The 18,322-nt window shown below is 39.7% G+C and overlaps 1 protein-coding gene across 3 annotated transcripts in view; it reads left to right on the top strand.

Moving 5' to 3' along the window:
* mink1 (misshapen-like kinase 1) overlaps positions 1–18,177 on the top strand; it is a 39,770-nt gene extending 21,593 nt beyond the window's left edge. For 2 of the 3 annotated variants that reach the window (XM_080749832.1, XM_080749831.1), the window contains 16 exons: positions 415–684; positions 1,429–1,508; positions 1,630–1,733; positions 1,930–2,024; positions 3,467–3,618; positions 4,261–4,378; positions 7,099–7,215; positions 7,402–7,516; positions 7,830–7,985; positions 8,715–8,858; positions 9,472–9,606; positions 9,761–9,861; positions 9,971–10,120; positions 11,293–11,452; positions 12,042–12,181; positions 12,749–18,177. In XM_080749832.1, the coding sequence (XP_080605958.1) occupies positions 415–684; positions 1,429–1,508; positions 1,630–1,733; positions 1,930–2,024; positions 3,467–3,618; positions 4,261–4,378; positions 7,099–7,215; positions 7,402–7,516; positions 7,830–7,985; positions 8,715–8,858; positions 9,472–9,606; positions 9,761–9,861; positions 9,971–10,120; positions 11,293–11,452; positions 12,042–12,181; positions 12,749–12,832 (2,121 nt within the window). In that variant the 3' untranslated portion in view covers positions 12,833–18,177. The remainder of the gene's footprint in view (positions 1–414; positions 685–1,428; positions 1,509–1,629; positions 1,734–1,929; positions 2,025–3,466; positions 3,619–4,260; positions 4,379–7,098; positions 7,216–7,401; positions 7,517–7,829; positions 7,986–8,714; positions 8,859–9,471; positions 9,607–9,760; positions 9,862–9,970; positions 10,121–11,292; positions 11,453–12,041; positions 12,182–12,748) is intronic. The other variant, XM_080749833.1, reaches the window with a different exon arrangement.
* Positions 18,178–18,322: the final 145 nt, after the last annotated feature.

Below are 18,322 nucleotides of genomic sequence, written 5' to 3'. Positions count from 1 at the left end.
TACATGTACACACATACCTTTGTTAATGTCTCAACAATTATTTTTAAAGTCCATGAAATTAAGACATTATTTTTTCTAGGTGTAGTCTGTGTACAAATAGTGCAGTATGAATAGACTGAAGAATTGTTATGGAGAGCTGATGATGTTGAAGCCATTCTTGTCTCTGTGTCTTGGATCTGCATGGACTAAAACTGTGTTTGTCAGTAAGACTTCTATTCACTCCTTGTTGTTCTTCTTTCTTCCCTTCCCTCTTCACTGACCTCTTCCTTCATTCATCTCACACATCTGATCTTAAACACATTCAACCATGCCCTTACATTCCTCTCCACTGCTTCATTGTACCTTCCTTCAACTCTGCCCCTCCACCCTTCCTGGGTTTGCTGCTGCTGCTGCTCTTTGAACTGCCCTCTGCAGTTCCAGATGGCGCATTTGGTCCCACTGAAGCCCTATGCTGCCCCTGTCCCCCGCTCCCAGTCGCTCTGTGATCAGCCCACTAAGACCATGTCCGCATTCCCCACTCAGGACCCCTCCCTTAACCCCTCCCCCCGCCCCATCCACTCCCGGGAGCTGGTCCGGCAAAACTCGGACCCCACCTCTGAGATCCCCGCGCCGCAGGCACACCCGGGGATCGGGGAGGACCGTGGCCCCTGGGTCCGCCTGCCAGAGTCGGAACTGCCACCCAAGGTGAGGCCATCTACTAGAGCAGTGGTTCTCAAAGTGGATTCCAGGGACTCTGTGGGTTCCATTGGGAGAGTCTAAATTCACCCTGACATTATACGAATGGAACCAAATGGACCCCAACAGGTCCATTTGGTTCCATTTGTATACTGTCAGAGAACCACTGTACTAGAGCACTAGTTCCATAACAATGGGTTGGGACCCATTTGAGGGTCGTGGACACATTTGTATGGGTCCCTTCATTTTCCCCTTCCCTACATTTTGTTTTTAATTCTTATTATTTAAAAACATGAAAAAAGGTTTAAAAAGAAAAAAGAAAAAACTAAAATCCCTCAAAATGCAATTATTTTTGTAAGTAATTTCATGAATAAATCTACAAAAAAATCTAAGAAATTCCATGAATTGGAAAAAAAATGTTTAAGAAGTAGTGAAAATAGTCTATCTACAAGCTCACAACACGGCGTAAAGCAACACATTGTGAGCTTGTAGATCTGCTATTTTCACTAGTTTGGGTCCTGGGCAAAGGTCTAATTTGATTTCTCTTTTGGGTCACAACTTAGTCCAGGGTTTTGGGAAATGTTTGGGATCCACTGTACTAGAGAGTTGAAGGAATTTTATCATTATTTATATTCATTTTTCTCCAGTAGTGGAGTGGAATCTAAAACATGAACACAAAGGTTTTCTGTGCCGTTTCTAAAGTAGAATAGAAGAATAGAACTGATAATTGTTTTTCTATGATGTTTTTCTCAGATCCCCCAGAGGACAGCATCCATTGCCACAGCCCTCAACACCAACCTTACTTCTGGCATAAGGCATCCAGTGAGAGCCAGGTAATGCATACAGATAAGTGGCTTGGTCAGATAAATCGTCTCAAGCTTAATACTTAAAAGTGTTGGCATATCTTGATGCTAAGATGAGATAACCGATCGCTGATGTCGTTACCTGTGGCAGCAACCCCGATCTCAGCCGCAATGACCGCTGGGAGAGAGGAGATAGCATGAGCATTGTGTCTAATCTGCCTCAGACTGGCTCACTGGAGAGACACCGCATCCTCAGTGAGTCCTTTGGTTCCTTATGCTGTTGCACACTCAAGTCTTTTTTTTTTTTTTTTTTACAATATTTGTTTATTGAGGTTCTGTTGGCTTACATATACACATACAATGTATGTTGATTGTCGAACCCCTCACTCCCGAGTCTCTTGAAGTGAGTAACATTTAATAAGCACAACTGTTGTGATGATGCCATTTTCAGGTTCTTCTAAAATGGACTCCCCTCCAATCCTATCCCATGATGGCCGTCACAAGCCAGGGGAGTCTCGCACTTCCTCTCGTCCCAGTCGTCCTGCTGTAAGTTTGTCATTCGTTATTCTTGTCTGTTTGAGTTCATAAACTCTCTGGATGTTTCTATGCATCCAGGTTCTGTGTGGATATAATGTCCTTGCTTAATTTTGCATATTCTATACATTGCTTTTCTTATTAATTGACACAAGCATTAACTTAAGACCTTCTCTTTTTCAACATGTCACCTCTTTTCACATAACCCTCTCTTTGTGCTGTTTTACTTTGCAATTTCCCTTAATGTTCTTGTCCTTTCACAATACTGGCCCCTTTGATGCACAGAGTTACAAGAGAGCTATAGGAGAGGTTAGTACCAATGCATATGTTCAGACTGGCAGTCCAAATCCTATTTTTGGCCTATCCAGATTGGTCTTTATCAAGTCTGAACAGCAAAAACTGATTTTCCCGTATCACATATGAACCACATTCCTAGGTGAAATGCGATTCTAATCTGATTTCTAAAGATGTGTCTCAGTCAGGACACTTGCACTCGCTGAAAATAGCTGATCTACAAGCTTATAGATCTGCTAGTTTTGCAAGCCACACCGTTGTACGACAGAGTTTAAGTTACATTACTTGCGACAACAGTATGTCGTTTCCGCAGCAACCAAGGCAGATAGGTCGACAATGTCTGAAATCTCCGATATGATCACTAGCAAAACAGTGTGTATAGTCAGTCCTAGCGATCGGATTTGACAAACGAATGGGATTTCCCTGCAGTCTGAAAAAAGCCTAAGTGTTACAATGTGTTGCCCTGTCTGTGAGCAAGGCTGCCTTGAACTGTAGAAGCCTGCAGTAGTCCATGTTGTGCATGCAGTGTGTTCTGCATGCTTTACGCCATCTCCATCTTTTGGGGGGAAAAAACATATTTTCTGTGCATTTGTCTCCATCTACTTAACACATCAGTGTTAACACATCAGTTTTTGCCTCCATGTTCCAGTTTTAAAGGCACTCCATAGAGTTCCATCCTATAATAAACTTCCCCAACTTTACAGTTTTACCGCGTGGTGCTCTAAAGGCTAAATTAATGTTTTCACATGACTGTTTTGACAAAATGTCGTTCAACTAGAATGATGCATTTTCAGCTTATAAAAATAAAATAAAAATAATGGTTGCGTCAAAATTCCTTTGTCAAGCTACATTTGTTATTGATGGTCGTGCAACCAAGTTATAAACAACTACCATCTGCACTTTCCTCAAGAAAAATAAAGGCATGTGTAAGATCCTTTGCTTTCAATCACAACACCTTGGAACAAGTTTCTTGCCTAGGTCAAAGAAAGAGAAAAAGTCATTCTTCCCATCACTTCCTCTTTTTTTTTTGTGATGAGCTGTTGTTACTGTGAAACATCACAATTGCATTGTGACTTGTTGCACAACGTTCTCATAGCAGTAAATGGTACAGCACACACTGACATACACCTCGAACGTGTGTGTACTGTATGTGTGCTCAGGACCATGGCCTGTATGCCAAGGAGCGCATTGAGGAGCAGCCTAGACCCCCAGTGAAGGCCAACGACTACTCCTCCTCTTCAGACAGCAGCGAGAGCAGCGAGGAGAGCGAGAGTGGAGAAGGAGCAGAGGAGGAGGAGAGCCCCACAGACCGGTCAGTCTAACACAAATACCCCCCAAATAATCATATTTTAACTGGGGACCCCCCACCCCATCCTACGAGCAGCAAGAGTTACATTTTGCATAACACGTTTCTATTGTGAAAATAGCCGATCTACATGCTCACAACGCCTCGCGTTGCGAGGCGTTGTGAGAATGTAGATCGGCTATTTTCACAATTTCTGCCTCTAATATTTGACAATTTGGCCGATGTTTAATTTGTCATTTTAGATGTATTAAAAAGTCCTTAAATTGTCACTTTAGGAATGTGCAGATACCCTCCATACACTTGAACTTTATGCTGGTTTGTTTACTGTTGAGTGAGAAAACAATATTGCACTTTGCTGTTAATCATCTGGGGACTCCCTAGGGGTCCCGACCCACAGGTTGAGAACCACTGGTCTAACAAACTTAAGCCTGTTTTCTACTTTGTTTGTACGGCTGTGTCGCTTGGTGAAAATAATGTATTGATTTAAAAAAAAAATGAATCTCTTGAAAATCTGTGTGTGTATTGTCATTATGTTGCCCAGCCGGCCAGCCCTACTAGTATTTTCTTTTTGCATTACTCTGCATCCTTCCCTTTTCTCTTTTTGGATGTCTTTCCTCCTTCATTTCCTGTCCTGCTGTGTTGTTTCAGTAACAGGGATGCAGACACAGACTCTGTCAACACCATGGTGGTTCATGAGGAGGAAGGAGAGGGGGGGGAAGTGGAACAAGCAGGAGGCTACGGGGACCAGACCATGCTGGTACAGAGGGTGAGTCATGCTGCTCACAGAGAGGATTCAAATGCATCCATTAGACCTAGGGTGTACCAACCTTTTTCAGCAATGAGCCAGAAATAAACAACCCAACTAAAATGTAGCATTTACTATAACAGAGCATCACAGTGAGGTGTCGGAAGTAAACTGCCCATTCATTTACCCCATAGGGCAGGGGTCTTCAACAGGGGGTCCTCAGAGTTACTACAGGGGGTCCTCCAAATCTTTGAGTGATAGAACGTTTTTTTTTTTTCTATTTTTTTTATATAAACCACTTGAACCCTAGTGTCAATATTCTGAGTACTTTAGCCAAAAACAGCAGATCTACGAGCTTGTAGATCGGCTATTTTCGGGGAAGAGCTTTGGTGTAGAGGAGAAAAAGAGCAAACTAAGTACAGAGTGAAAGGTCAAGTTTATTAAGTATTGACGGTTCAAGTGGTTAAATATCTGAAAACACAAATTGACATGAATCCCAAAATACACTGATGATCGTGCAGTCAAACGATGAAACGATATGGAATCTACAAAAGGGTTGTGGGGGTCCCTGCTTCATCTCTCTCTCAACTAAGGGGTCCTTGGCCTGAAAACGTTGAAGACCCTGCCATAGGGGATTTCGTCAGCCATACAATCGTAACAATTCAATAAACACTTAACAGTAGGCTTGTGGTTGTAAAATGGTTCTATATGCTCCTGTAGAACCCCTGAGTATGTATGCAATCACTCTAGTTCTAGTAAAAACGTGTTTTAATAAAGATCGCACAGAGAAGAACTATTACCCATACTGCTAAAAATGTACATCCGGTGAAATCAATGTCTGTGATTGGTGGAGGAGCTTCTTCTTTCGTGTATCTTTTTGCGGTTACCTCGGAAATAGCTACTGCCCCCTGTCTCCCCGGCCGATTATTGCACTTCAGCAAAACTCCGTGATTGAGTGTCTGTCTTTTACAAATATGATGCACTATTATAAAGATGACGATAAGAGCGTCCACAGAGATGAAAATCACTACATGTCAGGCCATATGCTGGCCTGGATAACTAAACTGAGTGTGATTTATTGGATATATTTCAGGAAATAAGTGTCATTTGCAATGCTTTCTGGGAGTGTAGTTTCTGCAGTTTTAACAAAAGTTATGTACACAGTGTTGTATCCTGCCCTTTTTTTCAGCTTTCTAATTAATCGTTGGCATGCAAAAAATAGTGTTTATTGTCATGATTCCTCACAAGCCATGGTGGCTTTGTCAGAGGCTTAAAAGACGTTTAAATAAATACTTTATGAAATGTCTATGGATGGGGAAAACGCTTCCGACACCGGAGTGAGGGAGGGGTGGGGCTTAAACTGCGACGCTCTAAAGCACGTTTTAATTAAGCTTATTTCCAGAACTTAGCGCACTGTTCTAGTACATTTATAATAGTTTCCCCTGTGTTCCTATTGAGCAGCTGAGGCAGTAATTTGCGCATATATATATATATATATATATATATATATATATATATATATATATATATATTATTGTATCAGCATCAACCACATGCAGAAGTAACAGAAGTGATCTCACTGGTCTTCATTATGATCAAGCTTTAGTTTATTGTGCATTATAAACCTTCTACTCTTTGCATCTCTTTTGTACCTAACCATGCATAATAATAAAAAAGTATTTAGCTACATGAAGAAATACGTCTATTAGTAAGTCCGTTAGCTCATAGCCAGTAATGATATTGAGTTCATTCCCCAAAGCAAAATCGCACTCGGTATCATTAGTAGGCCCCTGGTTTCTGTTAAAATGTTCTTGGTTTGCATTGAAACATTACCAACCATATCACAGTACTTAGTGCACTGTCTTAAGAGACCCGTCTGGGATAGGAATATGTTACAGATGCAGAGATTTCACCAAGATGAATGATTTATCGGTTTCTAAAAATACAATATAATTATCTATTTGTATTATAGTGAAGGTCTTTTCAAACCAAAAAAGTAAAAATAAACACAGTGACGGCTTGTCTATAATGTGTGATGGGGCGTCCCTAAAGGGAGAGGAAAATATTTATTCTATCAAGTAACTCTAAAAGATGTGATTGGCCGTTGTATTGTGTTACACCAAAAGTGTCTTCAAACCACCTAACAAATGAAATGTCATAAGCCAATCAGCGTCAAGGGTCCCGCCAATTCAGGGGCGATCAGCCAAATAACTTCATAAGCACCCAGAACTATGTCATTAATATACCTTAGAGGAGTTGTGTGTAAATACAAAAAAGGTTGCCTAGAACTGGAGGATTGATTTGGGGGTTTGTATTGCAAAGTACACCGTGAGATATTGAAAATGGGTGGTTTCCCCTTTAATGTCAACCCCCCAAGTCACCTTTATTCAAGTGGCAGTCTGCCACTTGAATTTAAGGTGACTTGATTGATTGACATGAAGAACTACTACCTCTATACAGAATAGGGGAGAGACTTTTGTGTGTTTGCCTTACTGTATATGTAATTACTGTATGTATATGTAATGGTATAAAATTACTGGTCATTTTAAAAGAAAAAGAGAGTCAAAAAGGTGTGGGCACACATGCTATAGGTCATTCCAGTAAATGTATTATTGGTTTAATCTGATAGATAATTTGCAATGACTATTGCAATGCTAAGATTATTTGTCCAGTGTGCAACAGGGCAGCTTTGTTAAAAAAACATTCTTGCAAATGGGCTGACTTGTCTCTTTTCCTGACAGACACCAGAGAAACGGAGTCATAATGGATACACAAACCTACCTGATGTGGTACAGCCCTCCCACTCCCCCACTGACTCTGCTACACACTCTTCCCCTGGGAAAGACTCTGTGTATGATGTAAGTTCACAATCTGCCCTTAATTTCTCATTAATTTATCATGGTCAGATTGAATGAGAAATCTTTTGAACCACATTGCATATCAGAAACATCCCTATGATTAATGTATTTACATTTAGATGCATTGTGATATTTGAACCAGAAAAGATAAATTACCCCCCCCCCCCCCCCCCCCCTCCTCAACAGTATCAGTCCAGAGGTTTGGTCAAGGCGTCTTCTGGCAAGTCCTCCTTCACTACCTTTGTGGATCTTGGCATGTACCAATCCCCTGGGGGCACAGGGGATAACATGCCTGTTGGTGGTGAGTTGTTTGAGATATTCTCCCTTTAAAAAAGGAATGCAGTTGGGAAACAAAGCAGAAAAAGGGATATTCTAAGGAAAACAAAATCTGAAATGAGTTATGTGTCCAACAATACCACATCATGGGGAGGGGGAAAGATAAAAATGCCTCAGTTTTTGTCATTTGAAAATAATAGTAATAATAAAGACAATGACCACTGTGCTCAAAATACTGTATAGGGCTCCAGATTGAAACGAGAACATCAAAGAAAGTAAACATGTCTTGTTTGTCCTGTTACTCTCTCTAATGTGTCTGTTAACATGGCGCTCTGCAGGCTTGGGTTCCAGGTTTGACCAGCTGAAGATGGAGGTGAGAAAAGGCTCCATGGTCAACGTGAACCCCACCAACACCCGCCCCCACAGCGACACTCCTGAGATCCGCAAATACAAGAAGAGGTTCAACTCTGAAATACTGTGCGCTGCTCTCTGGGGTGAGACTAACTCTTTTCTGAGCTGAAACACAATTTAACATACATTTTACTGTACATATTTGATTGTACGCTACCTTCTGGAAGTCAACTTATGTAGCACATTTACGATAGCATAGACGCAATGTGTCAGGAAAAAAAAAGAAAATCACAATAGGCATTAGGCAAAGATCAAATGTGACAAGACATGTAAAAAATGTTAATAAGTTATCACATATAACAAAACAAAGTAAGAATGTATCCAATATTAAAATCAAATTTTGCCCGAATCCCACCTGACATTTTTGGGTCAGGTAGGGCCTTAAATCTATGATCATTTTAGGCCCTATTAAATCTATGATAATTGTAGGCCCTATTAGGGCCCAGTTAGGGCCGGGCCTTAATTTTCAGGCCCGTTGAGAACTCTAGAGGGTGTAGCCATGTCACTGGCTCAGACATAACCATAAAAAACCTCGAATACACCCATATACTGTATATAGGTATAAACATAAAGAAGAAACATCAAGACCATAGTAGAAGAGAAGTCACAGAACACAACATGGGTCAGAGAAACATTACAGATTGCCTTAACACTGTTCATACCCAGAGACAATATGAAATACCCAGGGACAATATGAACTACTAAGCGATCAGTGTTTTTTGCAGTCAATGATAGAAGACAAATGATTGGAATCAGTGTCTAAACGCCATATGTATGAAATTAAACAAAAACAATTGTGTGTCCATGGCTAGGTGTGAACCTGTTGGTGGGTACAGAGAACGGTCTGAAGCTACTGGACCGTAGTGGTCAGGGCAAGGTGTACCCTCTCATCAACTCCCGCCGCTTCCAACAGATGGATGTCCTGGAGGGTCTCAACCTGCTCATCACCATTTCAGGTCATTATGCCTGACTTAATATTGGATGACGTGCATCGTGTCGCACACAGAAAATATCTGATCTAAACGTGTGCAAATGCCCTCCCTCTCACTATCCTCAGTTTGTCTTTCCCACAATTAGGGATGGGACGATAAGTGATAGTATCGTTTATCTTGATAAAAAGCACTCACGATAATCGTATCGTGGAGTTTTAATATATCGTGAAATTGTCGATCTACAAAAAATCTACAAAAAATAGCCGATCTACAAGCTCACAACGTGTTGTGAGCTTGTAGATCGACTATTTTTTGGCAAATGTTCCGCCCCAGGATAATGGATTTTGATTATCGCCAATTGTGATTTTATTTTCATTTATTTCTTTTGTCACAATAATCGTGATATGACATTTTCTTATCGTCCCATCCTTACCCACCATAAAAATAAATATACATAATGGGCATTTCCATTCATACTGTTGCAACACAGAGTTGCTACAGTGCGGCCCGGACTCTAGTTACACATGTACACATAAGGTACATGTATGCTGGATATCCTCCTCAAGGTTCAAGGTAGTTTGTGTTGCTTTGTCTTGTCTTCTGCAATCAACCTGCTAATGTGTTGTACATACTGCAGGTAAAAAGAACAAAGTACGTGTGTATTACCTGGCCTGGCTGAGGAACAAGATCCTCCACAATGATCCTGAGGTAGAGAAAAAGCAAGGCTGGACCACTGTAGGAGAGATGGAGGGCTGTGTACACTATAAAGTGGGTGAGTGATTGGAAAGCATTATTAGTAATTGTTATGACCCCCCCCCCCCACCTACTCCTCAATGAATTCTCATAAATGTGTTTGCCCTCGTTGGCACTGTGAATTATTGATTGCGAGTATCCTATTTCAAACGGCTTACTTGTTGTCCATCTAGTGAAATATGAGAGGATAAAGTTCCTGGTGATTGCCATGAAGAACGCAGTGGAAGTATACGCCTGGGCTCCCAAGCCTTATCACAAATTCATGGCCTTCAAGGTAAGTCCCTCCAGTCCTCGTCCCTACAAGCTGAATTAATTAGTGCCAGTCAACCAGCACAGAATTAGAGCTCTGTTCACATTGTGCCTCACATCTTCTCCCCCACCAGTCTTTTGGGGATCTCCCCCACAGGCCTCTGTTGGTTGACCTGACAGTGGAGGAGGGCCAGAGGTTGAAGGTCATCTATGGCTCCAGCGCAGGCTTCCACGCCATCGACGTGGACTCTGGGAACAACTACGACATATACATCCCTGTTCACGTAAGTCTCAACTATGACATATACATCCCTGTTCACTTAAGTCTCAACTATGACATATACACCCCTGTTCACTTAAGTCTCAACTATGACATATACATCCCTGTTCATGTAAGTCTCAACTATGACATATACATCCCTGTTCACTTAAGTCTCAACTATGACATATACATCCCTGTTCATGTAAGTCTCAACTATGACATATACATCCCTGTTCATGTAAGTCTCAACTATGACATATACACCCCTGTTCATGTAAGTCTCAACTATGACATATACATCCCTGTTCACTTAAGTCTCAACTATGACATATACATCCCTGTTCATGTAAGTCTCAACTATGACATATACATCCCTGTTCACTTAAGTCTCAACTATGACATATACATCCCTGTTCATGTAAGTCTCAACTATGACATATACATCCCTGTTCACTTAAGTCTCAACTATGACATATACATCCCTGTTCATGTAAGTCTCAACTATGACATATACATCCCTGTTCATGTAAGTCTCAACTACGACATATACATCCCTGTTCATGTAAGTCTCAACTACGACATATACATCCCTGTTCATGTAAGTCTCAACTACGACATATACATCCCTGTTCATGTAAGTCTCAACTACGACATATACATCCCTGTTCACGTAAGTCTCAACTACGACATATACATCCCTGTTCACGTAAGTCTCAACTATGACATATATACATCCCTGTTCACGTAAGTCTCAACTATGACATATACATCCCTGTTCATGTAAGTCTCAACTATGACATATACATCCCTGTTCATGTAAGTCTCAACTACGACATATACATCCCTGTTCATGTAAGTCTCAACTATGACATATACATCCCTGTTCATGTAAGTCTCAACTATGACATACATCCCTGTTCACTTAAGTCTCAACTATGACATATACATCCCTGTTCACGTAAGTCTCATAAGTATCACAACTACGACATATATATATCCCTGTTCACGTAAGTCTCAAAAGTATCACAACTACGACATATACATCCCTGTTCACGTAAGTCTCATAAGTATCACAACTACAACATATACATCTCTGTTCACGTAAGTCTCATAAGTATCGGCCAGGGTGGCGGCTACCGACTCTAGATTTGGAGTATAGCAGCTCACCCCTCGCTACTCCCTTCTCGTAAACAGATCCAGAGCCAAGTGACGCCCCATGCAATCGTGTTCCTGCCCAGCTCGGATGGCATGGAGATGCTGCTGTGTTACGAGGACGAGGGCGTCTATGTCAACACCTATGGGCGCATCATTAAGGATGTGGTGTTGCAGTGGGGCGAGATGCCTACCTCTGTCGGTATGTGTTTGAACACACACATGTACACACACGGTTTGATTTTCCGATGGGGATATGTTTTGTCCCTGTTTCTTGTCAGACTGAATTACTGTACATACAGATCCCTCTCAAATAAATTAGAATATTGTGTAAAAAAGCAGCAGTTGACATTTCTGTATTATAAATCCTTGTTTGAGTGGTCTCGTGTAATATTGTAATATTTTGAGAGATGGATTTTAGATTTTCATGCGCTGTATTAAACAAAAAAAAGGATTTGGGTTATTACAATTTTTTAGATGGATCTGTATTATGCAATTTCATGTTGACATGGTTGATAGTTACGTTTTATAATATAAAATGTACTGTTTAATTAAAGATTAATGTTAACCATATTACCCCTGCCTGGCATCCCTATTTTGGGGGGAAACGATTTGTGCTGTTTGTTATTCAATGTATTTAAGAAATTGTAGACATAAACTACACAATAGAATCTTCAATTATTACAACTTTCACAGGTCACTGAGGATTTTACTGTGTATGCATTATGAATCTGCAACTATGGTTCACTCTTGGCAGTCGCTATGCACTGATGTCACTGTGTGTTCTGCAGCCCATATCTGCTCCAATCAGATCATGGGCTGGGGTGAAAAGGCCATCGAGATCCGCGCTGTGGAGACGGGACATCTGGACGGGGTCTTCATGCACAAAAGAGCTCAGAGGCTCAAGTTCCTTTGTGAGAGAAACGACAAGGTAGTCGACACATGCATTCTTAAAAGCGCAGTCACTGTGAATGCATACTGTATGCAGTAATTCAGTTGTTCTCAACCTTTTCAGGCCGCAAACCCCAAATAATCATATTTGAACTGGGGACCCCCCCAAAATAATCATATTTCAACTGGGGACCCCCCCACCCTACGAGTTGAGGCATTACATTTTGTCTAACACGATTCTATTGTGAAAATAGAAGATCTACATGCTCAAGAGGTGTTGTGAGCATGTAGAGCGACTATTTTCACAAATTTGGCCAATGTTTAATTTGTCATTTTAGAGGAATTAAATAGTCCTTAAATTATCACTTTAGAAATGTGCAGATACCCTCTATACACTTAAACTTTGTGTTGGTTTGTTTACTGTTGAGTGAGAAAACAATGTTTCGCATTAAGTTAATCATCTGGGGACCCGGCCCCCAGGTTGAGAACCACTGCAGTAATTGTATGTTGGATAACAAGGTGACTAATTGAGCTGGTTCTATGTACAGATGGTGGTGACACTGACACACTGCATTTGTTGTTTTTTGTGTCTGCGTCCTCCTCTCAGGTGTTCTTTGCATCCGTACGGTCTGGAGGCAGCAGTCAAGTCTACTTCATGACCCTGAACAGAAACTGCATCATGAACTGGTGAGAGAACTACCGCTGTCTGCAGGCCGTGTGGAAACCCAGCAATGTGTGGTGGAGAGAGAAGTACCCCCCCCCAAATTCCTGTAAACAGATGCGCACGTATTCTCTCAGTTTGCTCTCTGCCTTCCTCTTGCCACGTTCCCTCAGTTTCTGTCTCTCGCCACCATGTACAAACTTTTAAATCCATTCCAGCCTAAACTCCTGAAGACACACTTCATCATTTGGCGTCCTTCTCGGTTCCCCTGATACATTCTCCCAGTCATGATGAATAATGACCGCTGAGCGTCAAGTCTAGCGTCTCCAATGAATTTGTACTGTATATACTTTCATCTTTATTTACTCAACTCGGTGGACCTGTGTTCAGTCGTGACTGTTTAGTTTCAATTTGTGGAGTTAAAACATTCCTTTGTGGCTACTATGTACATTTGGGGGAAGCGTTACCTATCATTACATTGAGATGGAGCTGTAAATAAATAGCTTTGATTCACTTTCAGACCTGTTGATAAAGCCTCCGTTCTGCGTGTTGCCATAGGACACATGGACATCATCAAACGGTACAATAGTGGCCACTGGCCAGCCCCCAATGCAGTGTTTCTTGGGCACTTTCTTTGATAGAGCTCCACAGATTTCAGGGAGCGTAAGGTAGAGGATTCATTAGAAAGGAGTCATAAACTCCGTCAAAATGTGTAGCCTGTTGTAAATCAGTCATTTTGAGTTATCTGTACTGAACACAAATCAAATGCCAATAAATATTGCTTTCATGTACAGTACTTTCTGGCCTTTATGGCAAATAGTGCGTGTTGCAACACTTCATCTTTGCAACTATAAGCATTGAACAACCAAACACCACAATAAAATTCTGTTTAAAAACAAACCATATGTCAAATAAAAGTATGGTGTTCATTCATAAGAATGTGCAATATTGTATGTTCAGAATCAATACTGAGAGATTTCTTCCTTTTGGCTTTTTACCCCTCTTTATTGGTGGTTTAGATTAAATCGTTAATCGTAGGAATCATCTGGCTTGTATCTAAACTTTTTGTTCTCATAGATTTACAAAATACCTACAAAGATTTGATATTTATGTGTAGTGTTTTCTGTATTGGTATTAGCCTCCTGGCATTCTTTACTGTAATGATCTTACCGTTATATTGCAATATATGCTATTCTCGTTCAGTCTTTGTTTGACAAGGAGAGTTTGTGTATTCAGTTTCATAAAATGTGGTAGTGACTATTGTGATATTATCACACCTGTGGAGGACAAACTGGCATCTTGCTTGGAATGGAAATCGTGCATGGTTGAGAATTTAACAGAGCGAGGATATCACTGGAATTCTAGTGATGTCAGAATTCCCAATATTTAGTTTGGTCAACTCTGTACTGTATTTTAGTTCTTATGGATTCATTCATTGTATGACTCGAGTTGTTGATAGGACAGCGGCAGACGATTTGCTGTAATAATGGGATTACTGAAATAGTGGGATGACAGGAAATTGAGCCAATATTGGCAAGTATCTGATGTTGTAGTAGCTTTGGCTCTGCTGTACTGTAACAAAGGACAGGACTCGCCACAACAGGCACTTTTTAGAACAAGGCTGGAACATGTGACTTAATTTATTTCCTGCCATTCACTAGTGTTCACAATATTGCCTGCTGATGTGTCTATGAGTCAGTTATTGGACTGAAGGGAAAAGCTCAAGTACCGTAGTTTGGGTAATATGGTGATTTTTAGAAGACTAACTTATTGATCACTAACCAAGACTCCTTTCATACTGTAACAAACGGTCTGTGTGTTTAAATGATTATTTCTACTTTGTTTGACATTTTAAGAAGGTACGGAGGCTTAACGTGGGAAGGTAATGTGTAAAACAAAGCATGTGAGCCAGATTTGAAGACTCATCACCATTATATCATACTTAAGCACTTTAGCCCACTGAGCCACTTAGTGTTTTTGTTTTGAGAAATGATTGATTGTTGCTTTTTTCTTTTAATAAGCAGTACTTCTGCTTACTGCAATAGCATTTACCTAAAATATTGTATACAAGGTTGACCCAAAGGTTTTAACTTTTTTTTTTACTCTTGCTACATGAATCCAACAAATGAATGAATGTTAAGATGATGCTGTTGGAATTTCACAAAAAAACAAAACCTCCATGATAGAAATGTGATGGACATTGTCAAAGGAATCTTGGTCAAGTCATCATAAAGGGTAGTCTTCCAAAAATCATATATACACACACATACATACATGAGCCATCAAATCAGTCACAGGATCAATTTTCACATATTATTTATTCCCAATAGTGACTGTGTTTCGTCTGTAAGATATGTTTTGTGCCATGATCTACATCTCAAACATAACTAACAATCACCTAGGAGCTCTGGCAGTGATAGTTTTGTGGTTGTCATTAGTTATTAAACCAATCAGCCAAGTTTACAGTTGTGAAGTAGTGCCTTGGACTTGGGAAGTGGGCAAGGTTTTAACCCCCTTAGGGTGTCTTACTTGGAATCTGCTGAGGAAGAGGTGCAACAACGATTACTGCCTCTCTTGTTAAGAATGATGTCCTGTGCCAATTAAGTGCACTTAAATCGAATCCAGAACATCCGTAATATGGCTCTGATGTCAGTGACATCATAAGGAAACTAACCTTTCAGTTCGCTGATTACACAAGGAAATGTTTACGATGGAATAACAGCAAGCTGACGGGAAAAGAGTATAAGATGGTCCATTTCAATAAGTGTACTACCCAATATATCCAGTCAATCGAACGGGGCGCTCAAACTGAAATGACTACATAGTTGCACATTTTTGACACTGATTTACAGAGAGAAGCCATAAATATTTAACGTTTTTTGTTGAATAATTAGTCATGTACAGATGAAATATAACCTGGTTAACCTATATTTGATTTATGGTTAGAAGATAGAGGCTCTGGAAAGATACAGAAGATAAATGTTACTCTTCAATGCCATTGACCGTATCAACTCAAGTTGGGGAAGTCGCACATTATATTCTGTAATAACTATTTTATTAAAGGATATGTAAATTAGCCTATATTCAGAAATCAAAATGAATGTACATCTATAAAACAGATTTGTATTTATATATCTAGATTATTTACTCGTATTAATCAAAGCACAATGTATTTTACGGCACAGAGGGCAAAACTATAAGACAGTTGGATTTGCTTTAGGTGTGGCTGTGGTGGACTCATTCGAGCAGTTGGTCAGTCAAATATATTGGGTTGTACTGGAGCAAGTAGTCGGCTGCAACAGTGCGTGTACATGTGTTAAATTATTTGGGAAAATACTTTTATTGATCTAAATTAACTAGGTTAAAAAATGTCATTACCAAGCAAGTTGCTAAACAGTTCCCGACGAGGGCTGTGTTTCAGAGTTGGCTGGCTTTACTGTTCTCATCTTTAGACATGGCTTAATCTTCGGGCTCCCTTTGGTGTCAATTGGTCCACCAGAGTCTGCCAGCTCTGTTAAAGGGCTCTCAGATGGTAAAGTATGGTGATACTGACATGGGTCAAGTGATGTGTGGCCTGTGCTTGGGTACTGCCCGCCCTATGCTTTTGTTTACAGTGTCCCAGTAATGCAACAGCACATAGTAAAAATAAAGCATTTACAAGTAAGTTAGCAGTGATTCAGAGAATTTACATTGAGACAGTGGAAAGTTGACAGTCACATACATATGAGAATGGAAAGGTTTGTGTTTTGACCTGTACTGTAGGCACTTGACTCAGAACTTGTGTGGCACATTATGAATATTTAAAAACATACTGTAAGTATAGAACTTACCCAGCTCTAATTTCATAAAGCATCTGAGAAAGGGTTTGATTTGTTTCACTGATTCCCTTAACGTAGTGCTTATAAAGAATTGATTTGACGAAAATCACACCCTCCCCAATTTGCCTTGGATAACATTTACTTTTGGTCAACTAACACTGCTTTTACAGATGTATCCATGTCAATATCGTTTCATATTCATTCGCAATAACATAATCCAAAGTGCTAACCTTCACATTCATTCCCATTGTCTCTATTGCCTCGTATAGACAATCGCTTGTCTAAAAAGCTTTGTGTGTAGTATAGAAATATACTGTATGAGACTAACGTGCTGTAAAGTGTAGAGGATCAACATCACGTGTGGGTTTTGAGGAATATTTGGTTGGCTAGCCTTATACTTGCAGATTGGTGGGTGATGAGCTTGCAATTTCTATTTAAGCCTGGTGTTAGCAACTCATTTAAGGTAGTTCAAACGGCAAAGTGGTATTTTTTGCAGCTTTCTTAAAAAATCAATACTAAGAGGTTTTAAATACACTTCATGTGGAGCCGCTTTTTCCTCATACAATGAATGTATGAGAATGTGATTCTCACAAATCAAAGGGTGGAATTCCATTTTTGGAAAAACTATTAGCGAAAGTATAACCTCAGAAGTGTTTTGTATCAACTAAAGTAATATCAAGTCTGAATCTACAGTTTGGTAGTCAGTAGTCTATAATAGTAGTATGTCTCATCTCTGAATTGGAAATACAGTATGTACTTGTCTCGAGGAAAGGAAGCCAAACAATGCAGGGATTGCAGAATCGGAGATGAAGAGAAAATATATAATTTCTCATTTATAAGCAATATTAGTATTTGAAGTTGAGACTGTGGATGTCCATCTCAGTGTGGCTTGTAGAAAGTGATTTGTTTTTTTTTTATTTTATTTTTCTGTGGCCTTTGGCAAACTGAATGTAATTTGGTCTGTTTGTCTCTTGTTAGAGAAATTGTACTGTACTGTTCTTATTTTTATCTTTAATCACCAGAAATTATAACTTGTACTGCTCAGTCAGCATAATATCACAGTCGCTTAACTGTTGAGATGCTAGTTTTGCATTTATGAAATTATCCCAGAAATGGCCTTTATGAAGTATATCAATTAAATACTGTACATGAATGATATATAAACACTTGGAAAAGATATGCCTCACCTACTTAATATTCTAATGAGCAATTGTTTTCTTTATAGCATCCATGTCCATAATGGTAAGAGAAACAATTTGTTAAATGTATTAGAAAAATGTTGCTGGAAGTGAGGCAGGTTAAACTAAAAAGCTGACTCTTTAGGCAGGATTATTATATAAATTCTTTTTCAGTAGATTTTATTTCTTTTCTTTTTTTAAGAAATTAAACATCTTTGCAATGTTTCTTTAGTGTGTTTGGGGGCGTGTTTGTGTGTTAATTGTGAGAGGTTAACTTCAGATTGTATTTCATAGACTGATAAAAACTTTCAACAAAAGATTGTGTTGAATGAATTCATGTCTTAACACAGTTGTTTGAAAAATAAAATATTGATCATGACTTTGCCTCAATTCTTTTTGTACTTGCCAAAAGTTGTTGACAGTTATAAAACATGGTTCAACTTTTTATTTAAATAATTAGTAACGCCCAAACTTTATTTGTAACAGATATGAACTAATATTTATTTAAAACTCGATGGCCATAC

This window comes from Nannobrachium achirus, assembly GCF_963921795.1.
Source record: "Nannobrachium achirus genome assembly, chromosome: 19".
Lineage (NCBI taxonomy): Eukaryota > Metazoa > Chordata > Actinopteri > Myctophiformes > Myctophidae > Nannobrachium > Nannobrachium achirus.
This window is presented reverse-complemented; position numbering and strand designations above follow the sequence as displayed.